We start from the raw sequence: 23,554 nt of genomic DNA, 5'->3' as shown, positions 1-23,554 counted from the left end.
GCTTTTGTGTTATAATTGGCACAATCGTAAATGTGATCATGCAGCCAGAAACAATAGATTTATAAATCATGTTGATGTACAGAAATACTTTACTCTGTATTGGTTCCACTTCAGCAGGACAATAGTTACAGCTTTAAGCAGCACATCTCTGAGAATGTGCTTAAGAATGAAATTGCAACATAACTCCAATATCGGTATAAATACTGCTTTGAGAGACAGAATCTGTTCTCCTGTGTTAGGCACTTCTCCTCTATATTTACTGTAAATATAAAATGACTACACACCCCTGTTAAAATGACGGGTTTTTGTGATGTAAAAAATGAGGCCACAATACTGTAAATCATTTAAAAAATTTTGGCACCTTTATTTGACTTACAGTATAATCTGTACAATTCAATTGAAAACCAAACAAATCTGTTAGGGGGAAAATAAAAAATAAAAAACGTACAATAATCTGGTTGTATAAGTGTGCACACCCTTAAATTAATACTTTGTTGAAGCATTCAAATTTTTTGGATAAGAGATTATCAGCATGCCTGATCTTGATTTTGCAATATTTGCCCACTCTTCCTTGCAAAAGCGCTCCAAATCTGTCAGATTGTGAGCATCTCTTGTGCAGAGCCCTATTCAGGTCATGCCACAGATTTTCAATTGGATTTAGGTCTGGGCTCTGGCTGGACCATTGGAAAACTTTAATTTTCTTCTGATGAAGCCATTCTTTTGTTGATTTGGATGAACGCTTGGGGTCTCCTGACTAAAGCCCCAGTTCAAAAGAGAACAACCCCAAAGCGTGATGCTACCGCTGCCATGCTTCACCATGGGTATAGTCTACTGCCCACAGTGTTGTTTTTGCACCAAACATACCTTTTGGAATTGTGTCCAGAAAGTTCAACCTTGTTTTCATCAGACCATAACACATTTTGCCACATGTTTTTGGGAGACTTGAATTTTGCTGCAGTATCTGAGACTTAGGACAGTATCTTATTTTGGAAGAATTGTATTTTTTTTTTATTTTACAAAATTTAGCTGGGCCTGAATGTTTTTCTTTGTCACAAACGGTTTCCCTACCCAATAGTGCAGACATATGGAGAATACGGGAGATTGTTGTCACATGCAGTACACAACCATCACTTGCCAGAAATTCCTGCAGCTCCTTCAGTGTTGCTGTAGGCCTCTTGGCAGCCTCTCTGACCAGTTTTCCATCTTGTCTTTTCATCAATTTTGGATGGACGTCCAGTTCTTGGTAACATCCCTGTTGTCCCATGTTTTCTCCACTTCTCAATGACTGTCTTCAGTGTTCCATGGTATATCTAATGCTGTGGAAATTTTTTGCACCCTTCTTCTGACTGATACCATTCAGATCCCTTTGGATGCTTTGTAAGCTCTGTGGCTTTTGCTGTAGGATGCAACGGAGTAAATGTCAGTAAAATCCTCCTGGGGCAGCCGAGTATTTGGAGTTAATCAGAGTCACTTTAATTGATGCCAGTTTGCCCCCCAAAAGCCTGAATGCTATAATTAAATTAAAAGGTGCTTGAACAAAGTATTATTTTAAGGATATGCACACTTATGCAAAGCTCATTGTATGTTTATTTATTTTTTTAATGTTTCCCCTCTAACAGATTTGTTTGTTGAGCAATTGAATTGTATAGGTCATAGGTCAAGTAAACGTGGGAAAAGTTTTGAAACAATTTATCATGGTCTCATTTATTTTTCTTCACAAAAACCTGCCATTTTAACAGACGTGTGAGCTTATTTTACAGTATATCCACTGTATAAAAGTAAAACAGTCTGACGTGCTCCTGAGCCTTTACACACTGTCTTGGAAACATGACCACTGATTTTACTCTCTTCCAGGCTGACCCATGACATCAGTCTGGATGAGTTTGAGGATGAAGACCTATCTGAAATCACTGAGATTGCTGATGAGTGTGGCATGAGCCTTAACTGCAATAGTCTGGACATAAAGGTAAGGGGTGATTCCTTTCAGAAAATATTTTAAATAATTCTCCCTGCTCCAAGTTTTATATTTCAAATTTACCCTGACATTCACCCGAATATTTCCCCTGCTTTTTCTATTATGATTAAAACAAGACGGGGCGGCATGGCGGTTCAGTGGTTAGCACTGTTGCTTCACACCTATGGGACCCGGGTTCGAGTCTCCGCCTGGGTTACATGTGTGTGGAGTTTGCATGTTCTCCCCATGTCGTCGTGGGGTTTCCTCTGGGTTCTCTGGTTTCCCCACGCAGTCCAAAAACATGCTGAGGCTAATTGGAGTTGCTAAATTGCCCATAGTTGTGCATATGTGAGTGAATGGTGTGTGAGTGTGCCCTGCGATGGGCTGGCCCCCATCCTGGGTTGTTCCCTGCCTCATCCCCATTGCTTCCGGGATTGGCTCCGGACCCCCCGCGACCCAGTAGGATAAGTGGTTTGGAAAATGGATGGATGGATCAGGCAGAGGTGGGTTTATATAAAAGATATCAAACAATGGTCTAAAGTAGACTTCATGTTTTTCTTAGCTGCTGCGCCTTTATCTGTAATCTAGTACTGCATCGCCTCAGGATCATTTTTTAGAGAATAAATAGTTAATAACACACAGTTAGCAAGTTGTGTACATCCAGTGCCATCTGTGATTATCTTTATTACATTAATGAGTAATGGCAAAGAACAGTCTTCTTATGATAAATAGTACTCCAAGGAATACAATACTCCATTATGTTTACATGTGTGAAAGAGATGACTATAAGAAACAACTATTACTACTCCAGCATTCATGAGACATGCTGTGAATTATAGGAAAATTGCTTTGGCACAGATGCATGTGTCAACACCTTGAAAATGTTTTTACTGCATGTTTGTTTTCTGCTGGTTGTTTTCCACTATGCTCTTAATAATTAATGAATATAAAACACGCTTGATACTGAATTTGTATATTTATACCCCGTTCTCTTAAGGTGTAGGTACTCTTGGCCAGTGTGTATAGTGTAGGCAGAACTTGCATATTCTGATGATATTTACTGGATTAATTCAAGTTAAAGACTTTTCCTAAAAATACATCACGTCCCACTCCTAGGACTCACTGTCATAATGCTGGAATGACTGGGAGCCCTTTTTGCTTTGGTTTAACAGGTGAAGTTTGTTACAGTTAAGACAGAAGTAGCAAACACCTTAAAAGCAAATTCCTATGTATTGTGGCAAATGAAAATTACGGGATTAATGTTGTTATTTAAAGGGTAGGGCTTTTCTCATCCATATGGCTGCTGTGCAATAGTGAATTAATACATCATCAATCAGGTCAAATATAACTCCAAAGAACAATGGTTAGGTTCTATAAATAATTTATGAAAAAAATAAATCATTGCTGTTCTCTATTCTTTCAAAATCAGCAAATCTGTGTTCATCTTTCACCTTTCCATGGAATGAAAAAGGACATATTAGTTGCATTGATTTTGGAAGAATTGATTCTGTAAATTGATTTTTGAACTAAAAGCACATGAGTTAAGTAAATGATTGTTGACAGAATCCTCAAATTTAATTTAACTGTGAAGTTCTTACGCTGTGTATCAATTCATGTATATTAATTTCCTGTTTAATTTCCTGCTGTGTATCAATTCAACATATCATAATTTATCATAGATCAAATATCAAATGGACAGCACTTTGTTAATCAGAAATTCAAGAGTTCTTTAATCAGAATTTAATCTAGAAGCTGACAGGACAAGCAGTTTCAAGTCTTGTAGGTTTGTTTTCAGGGACAAAATCAGCCCCAACCCCCATGCCCCCTAAAGGCACGGGGAACTACCACAATATTATTCCTACTGTCCATACCCAAATCTGTGCTGGTCTCAAGACATTGTGTTGACGTCATTTTGACTAACTGCAAATTGAAATTGGCTTTTGTGCTTAATTTGCCTTAAAAGTGTACTAAATTCTATTTGTAATGAGATAATCCAGTCAGCACCAGCTGCTGGGGGATTAAGTTCTAACCACACAGTTACAATGACTTCTGTCTGTATGCATCAGTGTCAGAAGCATGCTCTGTGATTCACTCATATCCTGCACTTTCAGGAAAGATCCAGTTACCATGGAAATGGGATTCCTTGGCCCCTGGTTGGTTCATTAGTATCCCTGAACCTCTAACAAAGGCTTTAGCTTCCCAGACATTCTCTGTAATGCAAGCGGTGTTTTCCAAAATAGAAAGTTTATTTAATTTGCTCATTACATGAACTAGATATTTCAGTCGTCTCCATTATTGATAATTGAACCACTTGGTTAGCATTTTCAAATACACATGTTGACCCATAACTACCTTTTATCTGCATCCATGTTCCTAGTTCATCTTATGTGTCTTTTCTTTGTATGGCCATCTTATTGATTTCCCATAGCATATTTGTTTCAATTCCCATCACTATAATGCATGTCAGATACATTATAATGCACCATGGAGACTTTCCATGGCTTCCATAAGAGTGGTAGGTATACCTCAGCCCACTCCACGGAAGCCCACCTCATTCTCCAGCTAAATGAACACCGGACTAGTGCCCAGAATTTACTGTCCTGAATGAGCCCATAATTTATGAGGTTAGGCAGTGCTTTTTCCCAGTGGTGAGCTCAGAGATGAGGTAATCCCTTCCTGGGCATGTACAGAGACATAGATGCTACCCTCCTTTTCAGTGTAGGATGAGGATGTATGAAAGGAGAATGTCGGTATTCCCCATTTGTGACACACGTGTCCCATATCAAATCTCCCCCTGGTTTCTGGTGATCAGTGAGGGTTAATGGCAAATGGAAAGGAGAATTTAGAAGGTTATTTGTTTTGATCTTGGGAATGAAGCATTACAAGCAAGCTGTTAAGCTGTTACGTATAGCTGTGAATTCATCAATAAATCTACAGTGTTTGCCTTTAAGTCTTGGAAGTGATCTACTGGGTTTATCCTAGATGTGCGAAAATGACAAAAAATTACTGTACATGAACTGTAATCTGTGCATGTTGAACAAAGGGATTTGGCAGTAGCAGTATTTGGCAGTTGTCTGGGTCCAAATACTCCTGTAATTCCTGTAAGAATTGTACAAGTGTATTTTAATTATTTAGTATATTTGCAAGAATGGAATTAATATTCATTATTGCTTTATGTTTGATGTCGATGCCTTTTTCCTAAAATTTTGAGATGTACAACATATGACACAGCAGGGAAAATGAAACAGGATGTACACCAATGCCGGCTTAGAAATCCTCTGGCAATGTCTCAGAACCATGTCATTTCTGAGCGGTCGCCAAGCAACAACGGAGAAGTTCTTAAAGGAGCCTTGTGCACTGGAACACACGAGGAACACGCCACATGGCCTCCTCCCAAAAGGACATTCACATTAGCTTGCTTATTAGGTTTTGTCCAAGACATTAATTTAGCGCTTGTAATATATAAATTGTACTGTATATTTCTGATTCAGTTACTTTAAGATTCCAAGATTTGTTTCATTTTTGCATTCATTTCCCCTCATTAATTATCAATATTTTCCACTGGAGATTAATAAACTTTATCTCCAAAACTTTACACTTAATGGTACACAGTATTTAAGAGGGTAAGAGTACTTAAGGGTCAAGTTGTCAAGCATAATTTATTCATAAGGTACTATAAGTAATAAATAAAGGGGTGAATAAAAATTTTGTTTAGTTGTGAATTTATGATTAGTTGTGTTCATTCTTACATGTAGTGGTTTTATAGGATTAGAATTTAGCATGCTGACTGAAAATGCATTTAGCCTGCTTAATCTGCACTAATCAGATGCACTAATCGGCCTGCTTGCAGATAACTCCTTTTTTGTTGCTGTTGGATGTCACGGAGAGCAAGGCACAGTAAGTGAGCGGTCAGACCTTCAGATGCCGAGGTTCAGTGTTGCCTGGAAAGGTCACCAGGCTTTGTGAAGTTCCTGATTAGATTCTTTGTCATTAATCGGCATTGGTATTGTTTATATCACCTCCCCAGTAAACATCAGCTCACTTAGTTACTCATTTGCTCATTTGTATTCCTGTACCAGTACCTGGACTGAGCTGTGGAGGAAGTGACAAATAATGAAGTGTTATGGCTTGAAACAAGCCAGTCAATTATCATTTTATTTTGTGTCACTGCACACAAACTGCCACGTACACACAGACTACAGAACAATATAGAGTGTAGCTGCTCATTTTATTTGTGGACTGCGCCTTAGTAATCTTCATTTTAAAAAGCATGGATGTTCAACATAACCAGACTATCCTTTGCATTTGCACAGGCCACATCAACATGAATGGGAGTGTTAGGGGAGTTCGAGTATCTGAAAACTCAACCCGCAGGTTGATTCTTTCTGCAAAGTTGTCTACATCTACATGAAGCAGGCTGTGCCAGGAGTTTGCTGGGTGATGCTGGTTTTAAAAAGGTTACCCAGCTTTAAACCAGGTTGATCCTTTTAATGTACTTATTAATAAGTAGTGCATCAATATTTTGGTGCAGCGCCTGTATAACGTTTTGAAGGTTTGCATGCATTATGCTTGGATTTTAATTTCGTTTGCATTTAAGTTTACATGCAATGGATATAGCTACAGTAGATGTGGGATATTTTCTTTGCGTGAAGAGAAATTTTATGACCTTTAAAGTCTTTACATCCTATTCTCATATGTTTCAGAGAACATTCCTATTTTATTTAGTTATTCTCTGTTTAAAAAGATCTAATGTTAATATAAACAATCACTCATTCCCACCCCACAGTAGTTAATATTATGGAAATTACGTTACTGTTGCAAATATCTGGATACAAGGAACAGGCAGTAGTGTGCAAATAACAGTACAATTTAGGTCTAATCGCGTTTTTCTTTTTCTCCCATGATGTCGTGCATAGTCATACTCTACCCACGCTGAGCACAGCAGGAAATACCAGCACTTAAAGGGTTACAGCCTGTTCTGAAGCTCGGCTATAATTGGCTGGCCTGCCAGCCCCCCACCTCCCCACCTCCTCCCTATCGTTGGTACTGCAGCTAGTCCTCTGACTGAAATACCACTATCCAATCTTACCAGGGTCACATGACACGGGAGTCCAATAGCGGCGCAGGGAAGGCCGATGGGAACGTGGCCAGCAAGCTGCAGGCGGAGATGCTTCACTTGGACCTGATCGATGCTGTGGGTGAGATTCAGGGCGAAGAAGCTGCACTACCCACCACGGAGCCCACAGCAAAAGAAATAGCTCCCGTTACCATGGATACTTATCGGCCCAAGAGACCCACCACCCTTAACCTTTTTCCACAGGTGCCTCGGACACAGGTACCGTGACATCCGCCATTGCTTCTTATTTATCCGAAATCTGTTCTTTTTTTAAGGGATGAGATTAAATTTAGATTGTAGGTGGGTTGGGCAGCTTGATGGGTATACTGTCAAGCAGCATTGCGGACCATTTACGGAGTGCCTAGATAGACGGATGTTAATGAAATGCTCCTTTATATCTCAATGTATGTGTTTAACATTCTGTGGGGCTGTGTATGAAACATCATTGCAGAGAATGTCATCCTTTTATAGGAGGAGATTATTTTGTGTTTTACGACAAAAAGGGGGTCTGATGGCCTCAGTGGGGAATAATGTATCTGTGTGACCTGCCTTTGCCTTGCCACCCTGGGACCTCTCCTTTCTGACAATAGCATCACTTCAGCTCGAATCTCAATGAGCTCCCTGAGTGACGGGAGAATGAATACAGCCACAGATTTGCAGTCGTGTATGATGCTTCTTGGCTGTGACAATAAACAGCGGACAGGGGGCACAGCTGTGGTTTGGGCTGGAGCAGGTTGGGCTTTTGGTTCTGTTAAGCGAGAACAAGGTGTCCAGAGCTACATATCTCCCATGCTGTCATCTCTTCGGTCGCTGTCAGAGTCTGTGCGTGTGTGCAGAGCTATTTTTGTATGCGAGTTTAATGCAAAAGGATTGTTTGAGGGCAAAGAGCTTTCATGTGGGAAGATCTGTAGATCCACTAGCAAGTGAAAGTGAATAGACAGAGCTGTCAAGCCCAAGAAAGTCAAATCGTTAAATTAATTTTCCAGTTAGGCTTGCATACTTCTCTGAATTCCTGATTAATGGGGCTTTTCTTGTCCTTAAGAGTGTTATAATAGTAAATGGAGCAACATTCGTGTGAAAATCTTAAAGCTTTGTCCTATGGGCACTCATACAGCACATTATTTGGGCAGTAATTATCCTTTAATATTCTGATACAAGCACCAGTGCTCTGTGATTTTTTCTTGCAGCCCTGAAGTAGAAACTAGTCATAAACACTGTTATAATGTATCTGTATGTTGTCTAGCTACACAGTTTAAAATTTATGTTGATATTTTATAATATCACAATATCCCACGGAACATGCTTGAATTCTGTTTCAGCCTTATTGATTACTGAAGCAGATGAGATCAAATAACAAGTGTTTTAATTCTCATTTTTTGTTACCGAGGTTTTGTCAGCAAATGGTTCTTTCAAAATGTCTGTTCTTATGTGACTATTATTACCAAAGGGAGGTTGTCAAACAGAACCAGATGGCAATGAGATGGGAGGCAGGAATGAGTGTTTTGCTTGGGGATGGGAATGGAGATGGGATTAGAAGTAGTAAAGAGGAATGAAAGCAAAAGGGAGCCCCGTTAGCGTAGGAACTGTACGGGAATATCTCCTGCATGAGGGCACTATGCCCCGTGATCCCCCACCCCCATTACTTTAGTTAGTTGCCACCATGATATTTATTTCTTGTCTTTTGCCTGGTTTCCTCCCTGTGTTCAGCCACAGCCCCTTTCTGAGACACTGTGACTCATTTCTGCAGATAGACGTCCAGCACAGATCCATGACTTCTATGTAGTCTTCAGTTCAGAGGTTATAACTGGGGCAGTGCCAGCCCAGCCACATGTATTAATGTAATGAATAATTGAGAGCTGACTAGGGACGTCCAAGCCAGCTCATTTCCTATGGGGCCAAGAAACGACTTTTATGAAATATTCTTGGCCCACTCTGATTCTTGTCATCTAGAATAAGTTGGTTTCTAATATAATGATGTTGAAAGTGAAAGCTGATAAAGTGAAAAGTGCATGCTGTGTTACCAGTTGAAAGCAACAAAATCAGCAAAAAAATCTGCTCAAAAAGTTATTCTTATTTGGCACTGGTATTGTACATATCACATGGTTAAATATTACTTGAATTTTTTTAAACATAATATGTAAATGAAAAATTCACCAAAATGGCTTATCACTACAAATAATATTCTTGCTTATCTATTCATATCGTTCCTATGAACAGGAAAATTTTAAGTTATTCACGCACTGCTTCTCACATACGTCTTATCTAGCTAGTAGGTGAAGTTTTGGCTGTAGTAAGTGAAACAAGATAAAATTCAAAAGCACGTGACAGAAATGTAGGCTTCATGTCAGAGAATCTCATCCACTCGAGAAATGAATGTGTGGTTAGAGCTGCTAATGAAAAAGAACATTCAAGCTGAGAGAATAAAACATTATTTTTAATGTTTTATTAAACCATTCACTTTGGATCTTTTACTACGTTTTGGCACATTAAGAAAAAAGATGAGGGTTGAATGAGGCTTGGGTGTGATCTGGACATAAGGAGGCGGAGCTGGGCTCTGCCAGGCTCTGTCTGTATTTACACCCTGCTATGGGGATCACTGTTGACCTTGTGATGAATGGCACATTGGTGTCAGGGACTGCACATACTGTAGATAGTACTGCAGGTGCTACGGCATTTTGCATAATTGCATGCTTATGAAAGTCTGCATAATTGCATATCTCAATACTTTCCATAAAATTATTATTTTTAATTGATGCTGGTTAAGGATACATTAAATTTGACGCTCAGTTTTCATCCACATACAAGGGTCCTTGTTTGTCTTCATGGTGGACAAAGTATTAGTGGGATTGGCTGCCTGCCAAGCCTGTGTGCAACCCTGACTGTAGGCTTGCCCCTAGTCTTTGTAGTCGCAAAATTATTTCATGTACATTATTAAATAGAATGATGCTGTATTCTTTTTATATTCGCATAAAAATACAGCTGTCTACGGATATCTCGTTAGGATCATTGAGAAACCTTGTTTTTCCTAGTTCTTCAAAATGGCTGCCATCGTGTTTTTCTTGTGTAAATAATCACATTCTGTCATTGTTTCCTTTCAGTATGTATTATACTTTTATAGCTGATAAGACCTAGACCTACATAGACCTAGGTTAATGATTTATGATATCTATAATTAAAAATATAATAGAAATCACATCACTTTTTCTTTAGATCTCTCACAGTCAATCAGCCATTGGCATAACCAAACAGGGTACCAAGCGCATGATCTTCCAGACAGTCAAAAGTGGTCGTGCATTCCCATGACTCACCCAATGACATCACTTCCCAAAAAGCAGTCTTTGTGGGCCTTCGTCATTCCCACGCCTTTCCCTTCTTCATCAATTCCACCACAGCATTGTCAGTGACATTACTATGGCAACAGCCCACCTTCTCTGCCTGCTACATCACGGAGGTGCGTCAGCGATTGGAGAAGGGCTAAGCTTATATGTGGACCCAAAACAAACACCTCTGCTGTTTGTACACAGCTGCCAGCTTGTACAAGCAATATTACTCTTCTTGGAAACCCATTCTACTATATTTGTCTGTGTGCTGCCGTGCTTCTCTATTTGTCTGTTTGAGATACGCAAAAAGAGATAGATATGGGGTGGGGTGGAAATTTGGCAGCCAGTGTTATCTTATCTCCAAATGTATCTCTTAGAATAGTTTTGTGGTATTTCTACTTAAAGAAAATTGAACCTAGTTAAGAAAACCATCCGGCAAATAAAAAGCTGGCAGATTGACATTTATTCTCAAGAGATTAGAATAATCATAAAATCTGTCACATCCTGCCTGCCTGACCCTTTTGTCTCCTCCCTAATGTGGCCCTGATGAGTCACTGCTTGTTACCCCTTGTTAGTCTCTGTATTTAAGTACCTGTTTGTCTTGTCAGCCCCAGTCTGGTTATTAATGTCAAACCTTCTTGTTTTCTGTGTCCTTCCTTGTTTCCACTTGTTTTGGTTCCCTATCGGTCCCGTTTGTTTCCAGATTTTGGTCATTTAATTCAATAAACCCCCTTTGTTTCACTAGAACACCATTCCTTGAGTCCTTTGTCCCGCAAATCATGACAGAATCCAGTGAAGTTATTTTTCATTCATAGGCAGGTGTTATATCTGTAAAAGAAATGGATTCAGAAATCATGATGTCTGAGATATCAGAATTTTATTTTAACGTATTCAAATTAACTTTTTAGTCACGCAAATGTTGCAATGAAAATGAAAACTGGAAGGAATATGTTTCCTCAAGTTATAAGGCTGAGCATAACTATGAAAAGACAAATTAATGTGTGTGTGATTGGGGTTAAAAGCTTTGACAGAGGGGAAAATCGTCAGTCCCCTTTAAATTTGCATGTCTGCACAGGACACAAAGGGACCTGGTTGCGTAAGTCTGTAAAAGGCCCCCCTTTTGTGTGTGTGTGTGTGTGTGTGTGTGTGTGTGTGTGTGTGTGTGTGTGTTCTCATTCTGCTCACTCACCATCTCTTTCCCCCATAATCGAATCCCAGGACACGCTGAACAACAACTCGCTTGGGAAGAAGTATAGCTGGCAAGAGAAGGTCTCACACTCATCATCCCCACTCAAGACAGGTGAGTGTGGGATACTCACACCATCTTTGGTTTGGGAGTTCTCTGTGCGCTAGCCTGTGTTTGCGTAGGAATTGGAGCTCCTCTCCCCATTCTGACTCTGACAGGATGGGACACATTTGCATAACTCATATACTCAGTGGAAAAGCCAGCACTGTTTGTATGAAAATCCTTGAGCTGATGTTGCTTGGGAGGAATGCTCATGAGGAGGAAAAACTGCTGTGTCAGTACTGACTCTTAGCTCTGTGAAAACCCAGGCAGCTAGCCTGGGTAGCTGAGTGTCAGGTGGTGAGTTTGTGGAGAATATAATTTGCCCACGTCTTGTGAAAGTGAGCATTGCCGGTAATTATGACGTGTTGAACCAGGTATTCCTATTCTTTATCCCACGTCTGAGGTTAGAGTTAGCTGTCACTGCTAAAATGGGTTTTTGTTGTTGCAATTAATATAAGCCAGACCAAAACAGGATGTGTAGCAGAAACCAGGTAACAGATTTAAAAAGATTAGTGCTGTTAAATTCTGCAAGGTATATAGTGTTTTTTTTATGTTCAGTTTATATATAAAGAGGTATTAATGCTAGTGTATATATAATAAATAACATGAAAGCAAAGAAATACCTTTATGGGTGTGTTTTGCTGATGATTCAGTAAATTCTCAGACACTGTAAGGCTTTTGTAATTTTGTTTTCTCTCTGTAATTGCTGAAGCTATCCTCTAAAAATACTAAGGAAATCATGGAGTATTACGTATTAGTAAAACAATTAGTATTAGTAAGACTCACTGGACCACTGGACTGTAGAAGTAGATGGATAAATGGATGGATGGATGGATAAACACCATGTTTATTATACCTGTTAGGCTGCAATCCTCAGTGCTGCATGTGATGGATATTATTCTTCCAAACCCTTCCCTCACTTCCAGGCCATAGCTGTTACTGATGCTGCATTTGTGTTTCACAGGAGATCTGACACCCCCACATGACCATATATGCCTGAGCGAGAAGGAGAAGGTTCAGCACAGCAGCGGCCACACCAAAGACAAAGGCACCTCCACGGACGGCCCATGCCAGAGGAGCTTGTCCACCCAGAGCAGTGGGGGCACCTATTCCAAGGTACCAGACAGGCCCCCCCCGCAGCCCCCCGTGCAAGGCGGCAAGGTCAGTGGGGTGGGGGAGGCTCACCGCGAGCGTATCCGCTACCACACGGATGTGTGCCTGGAGCCCACTGAGGAGATCTACCTAACCCCAGTGCAGAAGAACTCTGACCCCATTGAGCAGGACAGGCCCTTCCTGTCTCAGCCCAGTGAGAGTAACCGCATGTCTGTCAGCTCAGATGCCGAAGGCCCCCCACCCTACCAGCCCCTCCCTGACCGAACCAACCCCTCAATTAGTGAGGAGGATGAAGTAAACCAGCTGGCCACCTCCACCGTAGCTGCCCTGGACGTTTCCGCACGGCGGCCGGGGCCCAGGAGGGCCAGTGAGGCTCAGGATGACACCTTTCTAGGGGCCGAGGCAGGTGCAGCACGGACTTCCATCAGCTCGGAGGCCAGTGGGCTCTCTTACGACTCGGTGAAGTACACGCTGGTGGTGGATGAGCATGCGCAGCTGGAGCTGGTCAGCCTAAGGCAGTGCTACCAGAGCTACAGTGACGACAGCGACTCGGCCACTGTCTACGACAACTGTGTCTCCTCGCCCTATGAGTCGGCCGTCGGTGAGGAGTACGAGGAAGAGGAGACGAGCAGCCTGCGGCGAGACGCCACTTGCTTGTCTGAGGATTCCACTCCTGAGGCTGACCTGCCGTTCTCCCGCAAGTTCCTCAATGTCTTCATGAACGGGCGATCGCGCTCTTCCAGTAAGTCTGACCATCAACGGGGATATGGGCAGGGCTGGAGTGGCCACCTGCCATACCGGGCATTTTCCTGGTGGGCCAATGAGTGTGTGCCCCCCTGTCTCAGCAGAATGTACTGTAGGGGACCCCAAAGTCCAGGGCCGGTTTTTAATCCCACTCCAGCCCTGACTAAAGGATGATCAAGAAAGGAGTGATGTGACAAAAGGTGCAATCTGTTTGATTACTTAAATTCAGCTTTTATGTGTCTCACAAGAGTTATTTGTACTTATTTAAAGAAGGAAATGGTTTGTGTTATGGAATTAATTTAGTATTTTACTGTTTGATGCAGATTATGCCAAAAACAACATAACAGAATAGTCATTTTACTCTGCACTGGAACAGATGTTCTACAGGATGGATGGATGGATGGATGGATGGATGGTTTAACACTAAATGGACAAATCTTTATAGTAATATTCCCATAATATATAGTATTCATAGTATTTGTAGTTTAGTATTTATATTTATAGCAATTTTCCCATAGTATTCCCACAATAGAACAGGATTTATATGAAGGGCCTCCACAGCTCAGATATGTGGAACTACTCCTTTTCCATAAATACTAGGCATAATTAGGTGCCCCAAAATGGCCCAGCTCCCAACCTCATAGCTCCTCTTGGTTCCAGAGATGAGGCTGGAGACTGGAGGATTTGGGGCTGCTAGGTGTCAAACATTTCTGCTAGAAACTAATCATGAAAAATAATAGGGCTGTTAGTACACAGACCTCACTGATAGATACTGTAGTGTCAGTGGTTCCCATCTGTGGTGCCGTATTGCTACAGCACTTAATAAGTTTTGGGGGGTTTTTTTTAATCAGTGACAACTTTATTTTGCATTTTGAAAGTAAAGTCCACTTTAGTGTTCATATTAATAAGATCATATTATTAGTTTATTAAATTAATTGGGGACACAAAGATTTCAAACAAGATTCTCATTTGCATATGGTACCTTTTATTTACATAAAATTTGACTGTTCAGTGTTTTTAGCAGCCAAACAAACCAAATAAATTAAAAATGTTAAAGATTTTCATCAGAAATGGGATGTAGACAGTTCCCTGAACAGTATCCAATAGGGTGTTTAGATTTCTTGTTTACACTAATACAGAAGCCCCTTTGTCCTGGTCTCTACAGTACTGAGCTAGGGAACCAGCATTCTCTCACAGTCTGATGGTTTAAAGCAGGCCTGCCCTCCCCTGCCTCTGGAGACCTACCACCCTGCAGAGCTGAGGTGCAGCGCTAATTTAACATGCCTGGCCCTTCAGTCGGATCTCAGTATTAGAGCCAGCTATGTTGAAGCTAAGCCATGCTGTATATTGCACGGTCGGCCCTTCATTGAAAAGAAAAAACATTTTGAACAAATATGGGATGCAGTTTGTATTGTTCTTTTGTGGCCCCCGGTATTTCTCTTATATCGTAAAAGGGCGGGTTTAGTGAGGATTGATTGTATGATCGCTGAAGGTGTACAGTATGTTTCCAGTTACCCAGACACACAGTGAGCAAAAACAACGAGATTCTGAAGTGGCAGATTATTGTAATTAAATTCTTGAGTCATTAGGATCTGATGTTTAGGAACATGATGAAGGTGACAGTACAGGAGACTACAGATGTGCTTTCCTGCTATGATGATATTCTGGCTTTTGTTGTGTGGTTTGCAATGTAATGTACAGGAAACCCGTAATGTAAAGCTGTTTAATGTACTCATTAAAATACAAGGTAAATTCCTGATAAATACTACCTGATACGTAAATATGTATGGTAACCAAATGAGTACAAAGTGAAGTTTTTGTCCAGGACAAAAGTGTACAGGAGAATGAGTTTGGAATGGAAGACATGATATATATATTATGTGGTACCTTGGGCGGAGCTTAATTCTCCACTTCTGACGTCATAAGAGGAAGTAGCGTATCCTTGATTCTGATTGGTCGAGAGTTTATGCCCATATATGGTATTAATACATGCTTATGCCACGTTTTGCCGACAGGGGGCGATATGGTTTTGGGAGATTGCCGTTATGTCCGTATATGGTATCAATACATGCTTATGCCACGTGTTGCCGATAGGGGGGTTTGGGAAGCTTTAATAGAATAAAAATACATTACATGTATTTTATCAATGTGCTTTTTAATTACGTTTTTAAGGAATAATAAAACATAGAGCAGGATAATGGCAAGCTAGCGCATACACGTTCAGCGGGGGCGTCCGTCCGGCCCTGTGTTGTTAGTAAGCACCGCGGCGTATTTTAAACGAAAGCACCCAAATGTTTTAAAAGAAGAAAGCACCAAGTGTGTTAAAGAAGAAAACCCTTAGGGTTATTTTAAAAGAAAAAGCAGGGGTGAATTTAAACAAACATGCCCGAAAGAAGCAGCAGAAGAGCAAATGTAAACAAGCGAAACCAACAAACATACACCCCGCCGTTTTAAAAGAAGAGTACACTCATTACATTTAACCAACACGAAAGACTTTAGTTATATTTACCAGGTTGAAGAAAGCATGCAAGCGGCAAACTTTTAGAAGAAATAAGACGAAACGATCCCGGAGCACTGCCACATGCGACTACTCTGTTTGAACAACGCGGGGCGGAATGGCCGATCGCTAGTCCGGCGCTTGGCGCATGCGCACCCACGCCGCCTCCCCTTTCAAAATGGCGGCGCCGGCGGAGCGCCTGTTTTAGCAAATTAAACCCCCTATAACCGTAATGTTTTTAAGTAATGAAGCACTTTTCTGTCAATGTGAATAATAAAGTAAAGCGCTCTGAGCATTTTCGATAGCAATAATCAGGAAATAACGCGGTTAATTCTTGTTTAAACGAATGCATGCTCTCACTCTTGTGTGGCGCACGCGCGTAGATCCACACAGCATTTCCTTTATTGAGCCAGCTCGTTGCGTGAAGCAGCTGTCAAATGGCTACCAGCGGAAGTTGTTGTCGTGATGCGAACCGTTGGCCTGGAGTGTGAGAAGCATGCCGCCATTCGGGCAGAATGCACACTAATTCTATATTTCATATGCTTATTTGTAAATAGTGTAAAATAATCTATTTCTAATTTAAATAAAAGTCGATCTCTAACACAACACCCCCCGGATTGCTTAGCTACATTTAGCTAAATTTATCTACGTATGGTTAATCAAAAGGTATAAACAGAACTTGAAAAGATGTATGACAACACATGCTGATCTTTTATTTCAAATAAGCCTCTTTAACCTCATCGTTTTTAAGCAATGAAACTCTTTTCGGCTAATGTGTTATTTAAAATAAAACATCTTAAGCATTTCGACAACAAGAATCAAGGAATAACGCTGGCGATCCTTGTTAAAATAACTCTCCATGTCGCGCTTGTGCGTGCAGCCACGACACCCACACACCACTGTCTTTTATTGAAAACAGCTGAGGCAAGTCGCTTTCGGAACTGTAAAGTGTGTATACAATAAGTAAACGTGTGTAAAAGAAGTATAAAATGTGTTATAAAGCACATAGCCAACATTAATTAATAAAGAATTTAAGCATAATACCCCAGACGTACCACGGCCTATAGCCGGTAGAAAGAGAGCTATCCTACGGCCTACAAGATAAAAGCATATGGCACCAAATTGGAATCAGTAGTCTTTAAAAGAATAAAATACATTATATGAATTTATCAATGCGACATTTTAAATACGTATTAAGGCATAATAATTTTAAGGGGTCACCGGACGCGTCGAGCTTTTCTAGCTAGAGAGGAAAGAGAGTCGGGCAGTTTTGAATGGTAAAAGCAGTAGTTGTGTATTGTTAACGGTTTATTTTTTAACAAAATGTACTATTTTATAACGGTAAAAACACAACAATCCTGTTTTTAGGGGAGATTCATGCGCATTGCATGTCTAGACATGTCGATCAGCTAATGGCCGCGGCAGTGAGCGATAAGCCTATGAGAAGGAAGCGTCAATTGACAAATTGACAAATTGTTGCAGAGTGCGTGTAACATCTCGTTTAACCGCTGGTCCTGAGTGTGACAAGCAGACAGACAGCATTCACGCACCGGCAGAAAGCACATTACGTCTATTTGTTAATCTGTTTTATTCGTAAATAGTATAAAATAATATATGTCTAATTGAAATAAAAGTCGATGTCTAACACCACAGCTCTGGGACTCTAGCATAGCCCCGGGCGCCCCGCTGAGGGCCTGTGGGGCTGGATGAAGTATCTAACTTCAATGGCTTAATCAGTAGGGTAAAGTGCCGTAACTTAAACGGGGGTATGACAAATTATTATAAAGTTTAAGCCAATAAGATTTAATTAATAAAATAATTTAGTTGTATTTTGTTAGTTTTATTTTCAATAAAACACACCCAGCGCATTATTAATTTAATAGATGCAGGAACTTGTGAGCGGTATTTAGCTACGTACTTCAAAAACATTTTAAAAACTTTGTTAGACTAATACCTTAGTTATTTTAATAATTTAAGGGATAAAAACATTTGTCGTGTTTGTCAATGTGTTATTGTAAGTAAATGCGTTATTTTCCAACGCCAAAAGCCCTGTCATGTTTTAAGTGAGAAATGATATGGACCAGCAACTCTCTCTGGGGGGAGCAACCCCGGTTAGGTACTATTAAGCAGCATTTAGTGACATGCATCAAAACACATTTGTAAAAACTTTGAAAGAATAAAGTCTTAGTTATTTTAATAAATACGTTTTTCAGTAAATGTTTATTCACGCGCATGCACACAAACACACACACACCCCGGAGGTCGGGGGGCTATAGAGTTTAACTTTAGGTTGCTGATCGCAATGTGTGACCAAACCCCAAAGCACCCTAACTTAGTCGTTTACTAACTTATCGTGAAAAACAGACAGAAATAGACTTGTAAATTCTAAAGAAAAGACATTAACTGTATTTGTTAATGTTTAAAGGTATACAAACTACAGTTGTATCGGACACGCACACAAAAACACTAAAAGAGTTTTGCTCAGTCAAAAAAAACACCAAACATATATTGTTCACGCTTTTTATTAAAATGTATAAGGATTGGTTTGTTATAGGGAAATTTTAAATTAATATGAGTGGGATATAAGTCATTTAGGCAACAAGATTTGAGGAAGAACCTAAATAGTGGCTGGAAATTAACAAACAAGGCAGGCAGAAGTGTGCTTTCCTTATCTCACAAGTCATGGAAGGGTGGGGTGGGGGGACACATAAGTGGGGGGTAGGAACTGTGGAATCAGGCAAGAGTGTAAGAATTTAGGATATAGTCTTGTTATTTTAAAGAAGGTGTACATGATTATTTAATTACTTTTAATAGGAACCAGTAAGATGCATTTAGCACCATGTTGCAAATACACATTAAAAACTTTAAAGAATAAGGTCATAGTTATTTTAATAAAGACATCCTACAAGGTACCCCACGGCCCTAACTTATATAATCTACAAGCTTGATCCGAGATGCTTGCTGAAGTACAATGCTAAGTTGACATCGGTAACGGAGCTGCAGCCTGTTTGATAGTTAATGAAACATAGTTCAAATTCAACAGTGTCAGCAGTCATCCACGATGCAGGGAGACTACAGATTGACTATAACGACCCCGTTTATCAGCTGGCATTATTTAAATTTTTTTTGACAGAATAAAGCCTTAGTTATTTTAATAAATATGTTTTTCAGCAAATGTATACTCATGCGCATGCACACAAACACACACACACACCGGAGGTCGGGGGGCTTTAGAGTTTAACTTTAGGTTGCTGATCGCAATGTGTGACCAAACCCCAAAGCACCCTAACTTAGTCGTTTACTAACTTATCGCGAAAAACAGACAGAAATAGACTTGTAAATTCTAAAGAAAAGACATTAACTGTTTTTGTTAATGTTTAAAGGTATACAAACTACAGTTGTATCGGACACGCACACAAAAACACTAAAAGAGTTTGCTCAGTCAAAAAAAAAAAAAACACCAAACATATATTGTTCACGTTTTTTTATTAAAATGTATGAGGATTGTTTTGTTATAGCGAAATTTTAAATTAATATGAGTGTGATATAAGTCATTTAGGCAACAAGATTTGAGGAAGAACCTAAATAGTGGCTGGAAATTACCAACAAGGCAGGCAGAAGTGTGCTTTCCTTATCTCACAAGTCATGGAAGGGTGGGGTGGGGGGACACATAAGTGGGGGGGTAGGAACTGTGGAATCAGGCAAGAGTGTAAGAATTTAGGATATAGTCTTGTTATTTTAAAGAAGGTGTACATGATTATTTTAATTGCATTTAATAGGAACCAGTAAGCTGCATTTAGCACCATGCTGCAAATACACATTAAAAACTTTAAAGAATAAGGTCTTAGTTATTTTAATAAAGACACCCTACAAGGTGCCCACGACCCTAGCTTATATAATCTACAAGCTTGATCTGAGATGCTTGCTGGAGTACAATGCTAAGTTGACAACGGTAACGGTGCTGCAGCCTGTTTGATAGTTAATGAAACACAGTTCAAATTCAACAGTGTCAGTAGTCATCCACTATGCAGGGAGACTACAGATTGACTATAACGACCCGTTTATCTGTTGTCATTATTTAATTTATTTATTTATTTTTATTTTTTTGACAGAATAAAGCCTTAGTTATTTTAATAAATATGTTTTTTTCAGTAAATGTGTATTCATGCTCATGTGCACAAACACACACACACCGATGGTCAGGGGCTTTAGAGTTTAACTTTAGGTCTGTGAAAGTATAGGACCGCGATGTGTATACAGGCCCCAAAACATATTAACTTAGTCGTTCATGAGTCTTATTGTGAAAAACCATGCAAAATAGACATGCAAATTTTAAAGAAAAGACATTAACTGCTTTTGCTAATGTTTAAATGTATAAAAACTTTAGATGTATTTGTTAAACAGTCAAACAAAAATGTGTTATTTTAAAGTAGTATAAAATATAACCTTAACTTTGGACGCAAGATGAACAACCTACAAACACAGACAGACAGACACACACAAACACACAGCAAAGCCCCAAGCATGCGCACAAGCACACAACCAAAGGTGGGCTTTTAGAGTTTGCTCAATCAAAAAAACATCAGACCCATATAGTTTACGTTTTTTATTAAAATGTGTAAGGATCGCTCTGTTAGAGCGCAATTTTAAATTAGTATGATTGTGATATAAGTCATTTAGGCAACAAGATTTGAGGAAGAACCTAAGTAGCGGCTAGAAATGATCGACCAGGCAGACAGAAGTCTGCTTTTCTTATCTCGCAAGTCATGGAAGTGTAGGGGGGTGTAGGAACTGTGGAATCAGGCATAATTATTTTAATAAAGACATCCTACAAGGTATACCACGGCCCAAGCTTATAGCGTCTACTATCATGATTTGAGAGGCTAGATGGAGTACCATGTTAAGTTGACAATGGTAACTGAGATGCAGCCTGCATGCAGGGAGACTAGAGAGTGACTATAGTACCCCATTTAACCGTTGGGTCCTTATTTTTTAAGAATTTTGACAGAATAAAGCCTTAGTTATTTTAATAAATACGTTTTTTCCAGTACATGGTTGTTCATACTCATCTGCACAAACACACACACACACATCGGTGGTCAGGGGCTTTAGAGTTTAACTTTAGGTCAGTGAAAGTATAGGATCGTTATGTGTATTCAGACCCCAAAACATATTAACTTAGTCGTTCATGAGTCTTATTGTGAAAAACCGACAATATAGACTTGTAAATTTTAAAGAAAAGACATTAACAGCTTTTGTTAATGTTGAAATGTATAAAAACTTTAGCTGCTTTTCTTAAATGGCCAGAAAAATTGGCTCAACACTATTAGTTTATATGAGGATGGGGTGTTCGCAACAGTCACAATCCTCGCAGGCAAGCATAACATGCCAAAGAAACATCTCTTTCATTTATTTCAAAGCAGACACTTTGTGCAAAAGTTGTTTCCTCATTGCCCAAACGGCCACCAGAATTGGATGGCCCTTAAAGACCTTTCATAAGACTTGGAGGCCCTGTCCTGAGGTTTATCAAAGACCAGGTTCTTACACTATAGGAGACTGATGCTGTTTAAGTACTCGATGGGATGACCCCTGCAATGAAATTTGTAACATTTCAAGGTGTATATTTTAAAAGAATGAAGTGCCTGGCCAGTAAGAGAGGCATGGTATCGGATGGTGGAATGTCGATCGGGTTTGTTAGAGGATTAGAGGAGGCAGAACTATGTTGATGTCCCGCTCAATGGCTTTGAATATGTCTGTCCAGAACTCAGATAATCGAGAGAGCAGAGCCAAAACATAGTTCTATCTCCTCTAACCCTCTAACAAACCCGATCGACATTCCACCATCCGATACCATGCCTCTCTTACTGGCCAGGCACTTCATTCTTTTAAAATATACACCTTGAAATGTTACAAATTTCATTGCAGGGGTCATCCCATCGAGTACTTAAACAGCATCAGTCTCCTATAGTGTAAGAACCTGGTCTTTGATAAACCTCAGGACAGGGCCTCCAAGTCTTATGAAAGGTCTTTAAGGGCCATCCAATTCTGGTGGCCGTTTGGGCAATGAGGAAACAACTTTTGCACAAAGTGTCTGCTTTGAAATAAATGAAAGAGATGTTTCTTTGGCATGTTATGCTTGCCTGCGAGGATTGTGACTGTTGCGAACACCCCATCCTCATATAAACTAATAGTGTTGAGCCAATTTTTCTGGCCATTTAAGAAAAGCAGCTAAAGTTTTTATACATTTCAACATTAACAAAAGCTGTTAATGTCTTTTCTTTAAAATTTACAAGTCTATATTGTCGGTTTTTCACAATAAGACTCATGAACGACTAAGTTAATATGTTTTGGGGTCTGAATACACATAACGATCCTATACTTTCACTGACCTAAAGTTAAACTCTAAAGCCCCTGACCACCGATGTGTGTGTGTGTGTTTGTGCAGATGAGTATGAACAACCATGTACTGGAAAAAACGTATTTATTAAAATAACTAAGGCTTTATTCTGTCAAAATTCTTAAAAAATAAGGACCCAACGGTTAAATGGGGTACTATAGTCACTCTCTAGTCTCCCTGCATGCAGGCTGCATCTCAGTTACCATTGTCAACTTAACATGGTACTCCATCTAGCCTCTCAAATCATGATAGTAGACGCTATAAGCTTGGGCCGTGGTATACCTTGTAGGATGTCTTTATTAAAATAATTATGCCTGATTCCACAGTTCCTACACCCCCCTACACTTCCATGACTTGCGAGATAAGAAAAGCAGACTTCTGTCTGCCTGGTCGATCATTTCTAGCCGCTACTTAGGTTCTTCCTCAAATCTTGTTGCCTAAATGACTTATATCACAATCATACTAATTTAAAATTGCGCTCTAACAGAGCGATCCTTACACATTTTAATAAAAAACGTAAACTATATGGGTCTGATGTTTTTTTGATTGAGCAAACTCTAAAAGCCCACCTTTGGTTGTGTGCTTGTGCGCATGCTTGGGGCTTTGCTGTGTGTTTGTGTGTGTCTGTCTGTCTGTGTTTGTAGGTTGTTCATCTTGCGTCCAAAGTTAAGGTTATATTTTATACTACTTTAAAATAACACATTTTTGTTTGACTGTTTAACAAATACATCTAAAGTTTTTATACATTTAAACATTAGCAAAAGCAGTTAATGTCTTTTCTTTAAAATTTGCATGTCTATTTTGCATGGTTTTTCACAATAAGACTCATGAACGACTAAGTTAATATGTTTTGGGGCCTGTATACACATCGCGGTCCTATACTTTCACAGACCTAAAGTTAAACTCTAAAGCCCCTGACCATCGGTGTGTGTGTGTTTGTGCACATGAGCATGAATACACATTTACTGAAAAAAACATATTTATTAAAATAACTAAGGCTTTATTCTGTCAAAAAAATAAAAATAAATAAATAAATTAAATAATGACAACAGATAAACGGGTCGTTATAGTCAATCTGTAGTCTCCCTGCATAGTGGATGACTACTGACACTGTTGAATTTGAAC

At 39.7% G+C, this 23,554-nt stretch overlaps 1 protein-coding gene across 1 annotated transcript in view; it reads left to right on the top strand.

Moving 5' to 3' along the window:
• The window catches only part of LOC125704249 (C-Jun-amino-terminal kinase-interacting protein 1-like), a 52,448-nt gene that overhangs the window by 17,193 nt on the left and 11,701 nt on the right, over positions 1-23,554 (top strand). Inside the window, exons 2-5 of the mRNA XM_048969674.1 lie at positions 1,855-1,966; positions 7,047-7,289; positions 11,609-11,690; positions 12,643-13,533. Of these exons, the coding sequence (XP_048825631.1) occupies positions 1,855-1,966; positions 7,047-7,289; positions 11,609-11,690; positions 12,643-13,533 (1,328 nt within the window). The remainder of the gene's footprint in view (positions 1-1,854; positions 1,967-7,046; positions 7,290-11,608; positions 11,691-12,642; positions 13,534-23,554) is intronic.

This window comes from Brienomyrus brachyistius, chromosome 11 (assembly GCF_023856365.1).
Source record: "Brienomyrus brachyistius isolate T26 chromosome 11, BBRACH_0.4, whole genome shotgun sequence".
NCBI classification, from domain to species: Eukaryota; Metazoa; Chordata; class Actinopteri; order Osteoglossiformes; family Mormyridae; genus Brienomyrus; species Brienomyrus brachyistius.
Note: the sequence above shows the minus strand (reverse complement) of the source record. Positions and strands in the feature narration are given on the sequence as shown.